Source organism: Apteryx rowi, unplaced genomic scaffold (genome assembly GCF_003343035.1).
Source record: "Apteryx rowi isolate R43461 unplaced genomic scaffold, aptRow1 scaffold_0, whole genome shotgun sequence".
In the NCBI taxonomy this organism is placed as follows: domain Eukaryota; kingdom Metazoa; phylum Chordata; class Aves; order Apterygiformes; family Apterygidae; genus Apteryx; species Apteryx rowi.
The window spans coordinates 4825154-4835862 of NW_020447195.1; the positions used below are offsets into that span (position 1 = coordinate 4825154).

Sequence of the window (10709 nt, forward strand, 5' to 3'; positions counted from 1 at the left end):
GCATGCTTTGGAAGTTCATGGAAAACTGCATTAAAGGGGTCAGTTCTCATATATTCTTTTGTTAAGCCTAATACAATTAACAAGGTCCTGTGATTGCATGAGAAAGCAGCTGAAGATGCTGTCTGGAGAGGGGAAGTGTGAGATGGGGCTTCCAGCAATGCACTCGAGCCCCGTGCGCTCTCCCAGCACAACTGGATGTGCTCTTTGGTCCAGGAAGTTAGCGTAAGGGTGCACTTGATCTCGTGTTGAGCTCCTGTGCCATCCAGCTGGCATGTTCCTCAGTTATAGAAGAGGAAAGATGGAAAGAAAATGCTTCAAAATAAGCAACAGTAGGTTGCGCTCAGCCATGCGAAACATCAGTCGGATTCTCGGTGTGGTGAAGCTGCAGTTAGCTTTGGGAGCTTTGCCTGTGTTGTTGGGAAACCTTCTGGCTTTGCTGCTAAAAAGGGATGGACCAGCACTCTCCTGTCTTCTGCTGATCCCCAGTTTCTGTTTCAGCTGCTTGAGTTAAAACTACCTTCAGGGGAAGCAGCCCTAGCCCAGGACCAGGGAAGCGCAAAGGTGAGCTTTGGTGTGCAAGCAGCAGTGTAGCCTCCTAACCTGAGCAGTGTGTGCCCGTGGGGCCCAATCCCTGGTTTAGTCACAGCTGCGGAGGGTGGACAGACAGGGGCAGGGAGAGGCTGCGGTGGTTATTGCATTAGAAGCTCTTGCAGGCAGTGGTCATGTTATTCTCAGAAAACGTGCGATAAACACGACTGTCTCCTTCACATTGGTTTACTGCTTTGCAGCTCCAGATGAAAATGAGCGAGCGAGCCGTGTCCCTCAGCACCATGGTGCCCTTGCCCCGGAGTGCCTACTGGCAGCACATCACGCGGCAGCACAGCACCGGCCAGCTCTACGGCCTGCAAGGTAAGGACGTGGTGTGCAAAATAATTAAATGCACATATTGGATCATGACACACATTTTGGTACCATCTCAGCTAATGCTGATGTGCAATCTAAGCAAGTTGTCAGTTGCTGTTTATGGCTGATGGAGGCAGGGGCACATCCCACCTTAAGTGGGTGACTTGGATTGGTAGGGGAGTTGTCATCAGGTGTTTCTTGATTTGACTAGTTTTCTGACCTTTTTAGATGGAGAAGTTCCTATTACAGTACTGCCAGTTATCAAGGTTGCCCAACCCTTCCTGTTACCAAACTCTGTTTTAATGGCATGTGATTTTTGCCAGACTATTTGGCTCTCCTCTCCTTTGGATGTCTGTCCCACACTAAGAATGGTGTGGTCTTCATCACATATTTTGTTTCCTTGATAACATTCAATCAAAAAAATTGCATCCTTAGAACAGCTAAATTTGGGAAAGTATAAGGAAATGGCCATGTTAAGTGATTCTAGAGAATCATGGCTTGACCACCTTTGTTGCCACCACGTGTTGCAGCATGCCTTGACGATGGGCAGGGAGCTATGTTTCATATGTCCTTCCTGCTGTCAGCCCATGGGACTATTCATTCTGAGAGATTCCTGCACGAAAACCTGAGGGCCTCAGCAAAGGTGGATTCCCCACTAGACCCCTAGGAAGTGTCGGCACCCTCTGCTCCCATGGTGGTCACCAAGGGACATCTAGCGGTTACTGGGCGTATGGCTGGGCACCCAGCGTGGTGTAAGGTGGGGGACGTGGGACTGCTAACCAGGGTCTGCGGGAGCACTGACTGACCTCTTTCTGCTGGGGAAATGCCTGTTTAGTTCAAAGCATGTTTCAAAATTGTGCTTTTTATCTTCTGAGATAAAGGAGGCAAGTGGAAACGGCAGCACCTTCCAAGCAGTGCCGTTATTCTGTGCCTCATTCCCCAGAGGCACCGCTGGCGTGACCTGTGTCTGCCGGTGCAGAGGTGCAGGTGCTTAGTGCCTCCCAGGAGCTGGCCCTAAATGCGCGTCTTGTAGTTGTGCATGCTTTATTAAAAATTAAAAGTCCCATCTGTATTTTAAAACGCACTCTTTATGGGCTGGCTGAATTAGTGTTGGTATGGAAGTCGATGAAATAGATGTAAAATAAACAAGGCGGTAAACTTGTGCTCTGTAGGGGGAAAAACTCAGGAGTAATGCTAGTACTAACGTGGAGATATCATTTGCCAACATGAAGCATTCAGAAATTGCTAGTCAGATACTTTAAAAGAACCTGGTTTAGAAAAAATGAGCATCTTTGGAGTTCTCCCCCTCCCCCCTCCTTATTTCTCTTTTTTTTTCTCTCTCTCCCCTCCCTTCACAGGGTAGGACTTTCTCAAGGAACAATGAGTTAAACATTTGTTTTACTTTTTCTAATAAAGCTGGAGACTCCAGGGGTTGGAACCATCAGAACATGAAGCATCACAAGTTGTGATTAAAAATTGAAAGTGCTGGCAGCCCCGAGATGTATAGCCCTATTCCATTCTTATCCTCTGATTTTCAGCAAATTGTAAATAAAGCTAATCATATTTCTTCCCTTTTTCCTTTTTTTGAACACTAGAGGGGGCAGGGAACACATAAAAAGCCCTAACTGAGCCCTGCAAATGTTTCAGAGAAGGGAAGAATAATAAAAGTAGCACTGACATGCCTGTTTAAGCTTGTTCAATAAATTAGGGCATGGGAAGATGACCTGCTGGTGTCAGCCTGTGACACGCAAGAACAAGACTGCTGGCAGCACTCTGACGCAATCAGTGAAGTGGTTTCATGGTGCCTTGCTATAAAGTCCTTTATTAAAACAATAATTCAGCCTTGAGGTGCCGTAAAATAAGTAGACTGTATTGGTACAAACATTTAGGAATATTCAGGAAAATAGCTTGCTTGGTAAACTGAAGAGAAGGATCCTAGAAGATTCTCCTCATGAGCGTGGGTGAAAGTCTTTAGAAAATCCTGGCCCTCAAAAAATAAGCCATGCAGACAGCATTGCAATTAGGAGACTGAAGTTATTGTCTCTTTCAGCAGTCAGGGCTACTATTTCAGTGGTATCCTGAGCATTTCTAATTAGATTAGGTCACCAAAATCTCAGAATACTCTAATTATTACTGGATAAGAGGAAATAATCAGTGTAAAGTAACTGCTATACTGAGTTGTATAATTCCCATATATATTTAGAAAGAGAGAGTGAGAGAGAGTGCAGCATTTTACTCACTGAATGGTAGACACTATTGAAATTTTGTATGCACGAAGTTTCTCCCATCTAAATTGGAATTTATGGGATTTGAATTGGATCTCTTCTCACTTTCTTATACAAAGGAAAAAAAACTGGTGCTAATGTTGTGAAATAAAAGGTGATTTTTCATTTTAAATACCAAGCTGGAACACTTTTAAATTAATTTTCTTGAAAAAACTTCTTGTTAAAGAACTGTGAAAGAAAGTCCAAGTCTCCATATTGTTTCTGAGACAGCAGCAGATTGAGCAGATACAGGTGTAATTAAAAGGCTGTCATCTGTAGTTCAGAGTTACAATATGCAGTTTTATAGTGGACTATTCCTTACTAGTGTTGTTCTATTTTTGCATCTGATTTGGAGAAGACATTTCTAGCCCGATGAAGCTTCATCGAACAGATACTTTTCCCACCTACAGATCAGAGCATCGATAAAGGACCGTAAAGAACTTTACAAACTCTTTGTCTTCTGCCAAACTGCCCCCATGGATGGCCGTGATGACAATAAGCAAGGATGGAAACACTGGAAAAATTCAGGTTGGATGAAAAATTCTTGCAATACAAAGCTTCTCTCTTTTTTTACCTTGGCAAAAGTTAAATCTATTCTGTAGATAATGGGGAAAAAAAAATAAAAAATCAAGCAAACCCTCCAGTGTTTGTTTTGTATCTTACAGCTGAATGGAGAAGAAATCTCTCCCTAAATGTTCTAAATGTTTTTGTATAATATGTATGTTGTAAATAACATGACTTTTCTGTTTTATAGTAGTGTGGTTCCACTTTGTCTGTTACCACTGTGGTTCTCTGATGTGAACTCTGTAGGAGTCTCATGCTTTGTGTTTGTAAAGCTTATCCTTTAGTTATGAACATTATTGTTCAGCCTAATCCTTGACCTTTGAAATGGTGGCCAGTTTTAAGCAGTTATTGGCTATTTCTTTTGCTGTTTGAAGCCTGATTAAGACTTGATTGATTTTTTTTTCTTCTTCTTTTAAAAGCACACTCTCTATTTCCTGTATTTATTTCCAACTCTGTAATGTTTAAAATAAATTTTTCCCACTTAAGTTGTTGTACTGCATTTACTGTCGGTAAATCAGCATCGTATCAGCTATCGTGCAGCTGTTATTGTGCCAGAAGGGAGGATGGAGTGGGAAAACAAGTGGTTTGCTCTGGGTCCCTCCTCCACAACCAAAGCAATGCAACTGCTTTTCGGGGATCCTAGTGCAATAAAGTAGCAGATTCAACAAGAATCTCTCAATTCCACATACAATTTTGTGGCAGAAAACAAATTTGTTTTGCTTGACAGCATCCTTGTTATGTCCTACTTTTGTAAATTGGTCTCAGCACCTTAATTTAACAGCTAAAGACCTTTCAAAAATAGTTTGGTTGACTCCTGTGTGCTACACCAAATGGTCAGGAATTTATAACTGCTGTGGATAGAAACCTTTGATTATTCCGAAAACACCTGAAGCATTGCATTTAGCTAAGCATGGTTAAATCAGTTTGTTAACAAGCTCTTGAGTGAGAATGCCTTGTCAGGTTACAAGTCAGGCTGATCGCCCTAACCAATTATTCCTACTCATTTAGCAAGCTTAAGGACCGGATCTTATTTTGATTGTCCCAGTAGGGAATTTGGTGTCTCTGCAGATTTTCAATTGAAAAAAAAGGCATACAATTTTAATGATAATTGCATCTATCCAGGAGTGGAGAATATTACGGCTAATCTATCAGCAGATATACTGGAAGAAAAGAAAAAGAGGGTAATGGTCAGTATGGGTTTGTAGAGAATGAACTGGTTCAGCATAACTAACTTTTTCATACAACAGAGATAGTCTTATGGTTTGAGTAGAAACAGATATCTTAACTTGACTTGAACTCTGAATATGAAGTTTTATAAAAATCTGGGAAAACATGTTGATCATGACCCTCATGATGACTGTAAAATAAGTTTCAGAGCTATACTTATATTTTGAGGGAGCTGTACTCAGAGCTGCTGTTGGTGGTTGGCTGTCGGAGGAGCAGGATATCCAGAGTGAAGTGCTGTTCTGTCCGGCTCCAGCCAATGAATCACCTGGGTGAAGCAATAAGGAATATGCTTATTAAAACTATGATCTGGACAAACTTGAGAAATTCAACAGGGACAAGTGCATCTAGGTGAGGCTAACTTCCTCCACGAGTGCACGACAGGGAGAAAGGCAAGAGAGCAGCCTGTCAGAAAGGACTGTAAAGGTTTACAAGTTGAACAAGAGTCAACAAGGTCATGTTGCTGCAAAATAAATGTCAAAAAGTAATTGGGTAAAAAAAGTATTTAGCCTTCAAGACAGCTGAAGTAATCCTTTTGCTCTGCTGAAGGTTGGCGAGGTCTCAGCTGGAGTGCTGTAGCTGGAGTGGTGGATCCCAAACTAACATGCCCAGCTACCTACAAATAGCTGTATGCTGTTAGTGTTGACAGTTTGGGATAGTTCAAGCATTTCTTGGGTGGTACTGTGTGCTATAGAATCAGGTTTACCTTCCTTTATTCAATATACTTTCCTTCTGTGAATAAGGGAGGAGTGGAAGTTTCTAATTCAATTCAGTCAGACACTTTGTTAGTGTCCTGAAGTAACCAGTTATTCTAGTAAGATTTTTACTGGTTTGGGTTTAGTATCTGTATATGAGTTTTATAAACTTATGATCATTATGCAAAACACTGGAAAAATGTAAAATATTAGGTTTCTACATCCAATAGGGTTGTGCTAACAGAACTGAAGGTGAGGGAAGCTTTCCGAACAGCAAACTGATTAAGCGTGGGGAAGGTAAATAGCAGCATTTGTTTCTGAAGGAGAAAAATCGATACACTATCCTGGTTCAAGATGCACTGTAGTGCTAAGATGAGCTTAATTTATAGTAAATAAAGATTATGTTCACTTTAGTTCAAAGCTGGACTGCTAACATAAGTGATTGAAAAAGCATGTTATGACTAATAGGTCTTTATCTTTCAGGTTTACTTCTGCTAATGTATTCACCTTAGAGCTGACAGCATCTGCTGTTTTATCATGGATATGACAGTTCAGTAAATGCTTTTTTTTATTCACCTTTCACTCATGCAGTGATTGATATAGCAAGACTTTACCTGTGGTTGAGCAGTCCAATTATAAAGAAGACAAAAACCACTCTAACCTTGGCCTTTAAATGAAGGGACCTTAAATCAACCAGATCTGATATTTTTCTTTCTAGTGAAATTGTCTGTGATGGGTGGTAAAAATGGCCTAAAAATAACTTTGCGTTGAAATACTCTGCACGTATGACATGTAATAGCAAAATGTTGCCTTTTTTTAATTTGTGGTACCTATGAATACATCAGATTAAGTGACTTATCTTTGCATCATCACTGACTGTCTTAGCTGGCAAGGACATTAGCTAAGGCAAGCGAAGGGGTTTGCTGCTCAAATAGCTATTGGCTTTATGGTGAGGGAAAGGTTTTCATTTTATTTGGAGGTCAGTTGTTTAGATGGTACAACAGACTACATACATAAATTAGCGATGATGTGATGATGCTTTTGTGCATGCCAGTTGGGTGCTGCTGGTGGCTGGTAGCCTGGGGAAAGCAGATGTAGAACTGGAATGGAAATGGTTCAAGTAACTGAGCTACGCTCTGAAAAGATGTACTTGAGAAAATATCTTGCAAATCCATTAGTAGAACTGTGGGGCTTTAGGTTACCATGGATTTGAGGATCAGTGTGGTGAATCCTTGAGAATTATTTTTCTCCAGCCTCTGCCATACACACAGGCCATCCACGTTAATGAGACTTTACAGTTTTTTGAACTTGTCCTGTGTGTAAAAGGGTGGTAACAATTTGTGGGCTAGATTCAACTGCCCCTCCAAATTCTGTCACTCCCTCTTATATCCTTCAACCTTGTTCTTTCTCAAATGAGCACAGATCTTCCTAGATAACTTTTTCAAAGGCACAGAAGCATTCCGCAAGGTCATCCAAACCAGCAGCTTCTTGGCTCCGTGTCACCTCTGCCATTCAATGGCTGTAAGTAATGCTGTGCTCTTTATTGGGCTGCGCTTCCTCAAAGATCTGACAGAAGTGTCAGACTCTGGACTTTCATCCCACAAAAGACCAGTGACCAGTCTGCAAGTCATAATAGAGGAGAAGGAAGAATATGTTTTAGGGGTAAAAGAAGTGGTCTGAAAATGAAGTGTAGGTTGCTTACCCCACTTCAAACCCATGCTAAGAAAAGTCTTTCTATGTATTGAGCAGGTATGAATGAGCCAGCTAGTAGCAGCACAGTGAGTAAATGGAGATGAACCAGACTGCGGCAAAAGTCTGCAGATAGTAATGATCTTAAAAGGCTAATCTTGGAATCAAGTCCATTAGGGAAAAAAAATGTCATAATGTCAAGACTTCAGATTTCATTTCTTTTTTGTAGATATCTTATTACAGGTAACAATGCAAATGCCATTATCTGAAACAGCACAGAGGGCAATGTAGCTATTGTAAATCATTGTACTGCTGTGAGAAATAGGATGGCTAACATCCTCTCCACTTTCATTTTATAGACAGTGACAGAGTCATGCAAGGACTTGCCAAAAGTTGTTCAAGGCCTGTGCGCCAGATGAGAGAACGGTCTGGTCTGTCCACCTCAGTGTGCGTCTTGGTTCTTCTCCCTGTTATCCTTTCTCTGTAGCTCTAGCTGCTGGTCTCCTGGAGTATTTGGATGTTAAGAGAAGGTCCTCTGCTGTTGGAGGAAGGCCCTGTACAAGATGAGATCACTTTAGAAATATTAATAGAAACGTGGAGATACTTAGTTTAGTTATTGTGTTTTCTTGGACTGGCAATACTTACTTTTTTTTCTCTGTAGGAACTATGTCATAATTCAGTGAAGTGCCAGAGTCTTTTTGGACAGGTACATGAGCATGGTCTATATGCTGCAACTGGAAAGGAATAGATTTCAGACTGGGCATTTGACATTTCCCTTCCTACTACCTGGGGTATGCAGCCTCCGCACCAGCGTTGTTCCTTCCTTGGGACAAAAGATTCTAAACTTTGAAGTGGCAGCCCTAAAGTTTTAATTTTTTAAAAGCTGTTTGAAAAGAATAGCCACTGGATGTTCAGTAGCATGCTAAAAAACTTCCAGGAGGCTGCTCTTGGCCACTGTTAAATGCTTTCTAAGTGTTCTTGCTGGGTGCTTTTATTTAGTAGCAAAAGGCAGGCTGCGCCTGGGCGCACACATGCCCTGTGCTCATCAGACAGTGCTTTGCTAGGTCAGACCTCCAGCTTACCCTCGACTTCACGCTGAAGGGCTGAGATGAACTTGAGAGGCTCCATGTTGCAGTGACAAAACTCTTTTGGACAAAAGAAGAGAAGCAAAGGTGCAAACACCAGCTCTGAGCACCCGCAAAAGCAGCGGTGAAAAGGTGCTGGAGGGAGCAGGGCCTGGGTCTCCATGGCCCGGGCTGGCCCAGCGGGATGGAGGGAGGGCCCTTCGGTAATTTTTATTCCCTGCTGACAAAATTTAATTTATAGAGTGGACTTCCCCACAGTAATAACTCAAGCATGAGGAATTTTGATCATGATTCAGGCAAACTGAAAGTCAAGATGTTGAATGCATGTGTCAGAAAGCATCAACTGCTTCATATCATTTGAGTAACAAGTTGCATAAAACACTTTAAATGATATTGTAATTATGCCTCCTTGAGGGCATTTCACAGAACTTTCAAAATAATAGGAAAAAACTCAAAATCTCTCATTTCTTGCTAGTCAAGATTATGTTTCTGGAAGCAGGTTTTCTATGTTCAGAAAGTTCTCTGACTGATGAGCTGTCTATATCCTGGGATAGGGTTGAGGCCTGGGGCTTTTTAAATAAAAAATGTTGAAAGATGTTATTTTCATCATACTTCAAAACCTGCATTTTTTTTTTGTATAAAAGAGACCTTATATTTTTCACCCAAGCCAGCTTTAACAGGATAACTTTTGCTTCCTTGAGGGATAGGTGTTTTCGAAGTGGGTTGTTTCAGTGTTTGTCCAAGTGAAAGGGTTTTATCTTTTGTGTTTGGAAAGTTGTTCATATTTATTATTAAAATTGTATTTAGGTTTGATTTCCCTTCTCATACCTAACAGCAGAAGAGCATCATTAATTAATATTTAAACAAATGAACATCTCGAAGTTTGTGACTTGCAGCCATAATGCTGTTAATTTTAATAATCACACAGATCAAATTAATGCAAGAAGTTTTGTATCGGAGTCCTGTTGCTGAGCAATGCTGGAAAAGGAATAATAATTCTGCTGCCTCAGGCACTGAGATCAGGGGTCACTATGTGATATTTCCATGTATTCATTAACTTTCACAAGGGCAGATTGATCTTCTGTTTCTGTGAACACTAATGAACAGTTTTCTTATTTTTAGGGAATATTCTGTCACTACTGCTAGCCATGTAGTGTTTAAAGAAAAGCTCTTTTCAAACAAAAGGCTCTAATTAGAATTTTAGTATCAGCTGTATTGATTGCAGTGCACTTTTGCAGTGGATTTACAAATGCCAGCAAATAAACTTGACAGGGAAAAGTTTGTATTGGCTTTCTCTTTAGTATATAGCCTACGTGTTTTTTTTTCTATTTCTTGTTAAATCCAAAAAAGAGAATTAAGTGCTGAGATATTCTGGATGGTTGGTTTTATACGTAAGTATTTTCCTAGCTGAGTCTTTTGAATATTCAAAATAGTTCTGGAAATCTAGGAAATAAAAGGTGTGAGGTGTTCCTCTTCCTTTAAGCTCTAAAAAAAGTTTTAGTCTCTCTTGTGAAATTAATTTCTGGTCTTAATCAAGGCATGTGCTATTGAAGGCTTTGCCAGACACATGAATATGAGAACATGAAGAAGGGAATACCTAAAAATAGCTCAGATTGTGTTTGGCTTAGTTCTTGTTTCAATAGGTCTGCTTCTCTCAAGGGCTACAGATTATCCTGAACCTCCGTTTTTTAAGTGCCAGTGTGATCTGTGCCTCAGCCACTGGGTGCCACTGTTTCCACGGGAAAGTGGAAAAGGGATTTGGTTTATTTACTTTATCACTGTCTGCTTGGTTCTCTGATCTTCTGCTAAACTGAGGTTTATAGCTAATAAAGTAAAAATATCTCACACTTTTTCTTCTTTATCTTTCTTGTGGCACCTTCCACCATTTCTTCCCTATCAAGCCCATATACTTTATCTCTTACGCTGCTTGCATAGAAATAGAATCCAAGTGAAACATTTGGGTTATTCTAAAAGGGATGTCTATGGCTAAATCTTATATTAAAAAAAAAAAACCACAGTGAAAGTGTACTTGTATTGGAGAACTATAGGTTCCTTTTGTACAAGCAAAAAAAGGGGTGAATATCCTTTTCTGCGCACTACCACTGCAGTTTTTTTTTCCTGTATGAACAAAATTGAGGGGGGTACCAATGTCCGCAGTTTGCTGCTGACTCGAGGGAGTTGTTTCAGCCAGGCAGGAGCTATTCTTTCCTAGGGGGTTACACATGTGGAAACTGGGTAAGGTAGACGTAGTTGGGGAACAGCTGGACTCGCCCAAATTTCTCCTG

At 40.8% G+C, this 10709-nt stretch overlaps 1 protein-coding gene across 1 annotated transcript in view; it reads left to right on the forward strand.

Moving 5' to 3' along the window:
- The window catches only part of DOK5 (docking protein 5), a 44610-nt gene extending 41017 nt beyond the window's left edge, over window positions 1-3593 (forward strand). The window contains exons 7-9 of the mRNA XM_026056422.1: window positions 499-561; window positions 789-909; window positions 3526-3593. Of these exons, the coding sequence (XP_025912207.1) occupies window positions 499-561; window positions 789-909; window positions 3526-3593 (252 nt within the window). The remainder of the gene's footprint in view (window positions 1-498; window positions 562-788; window positions 910-3525) is intronic.
- Window positions 3594-10709: the final 7116 nt, after the last annotated feature.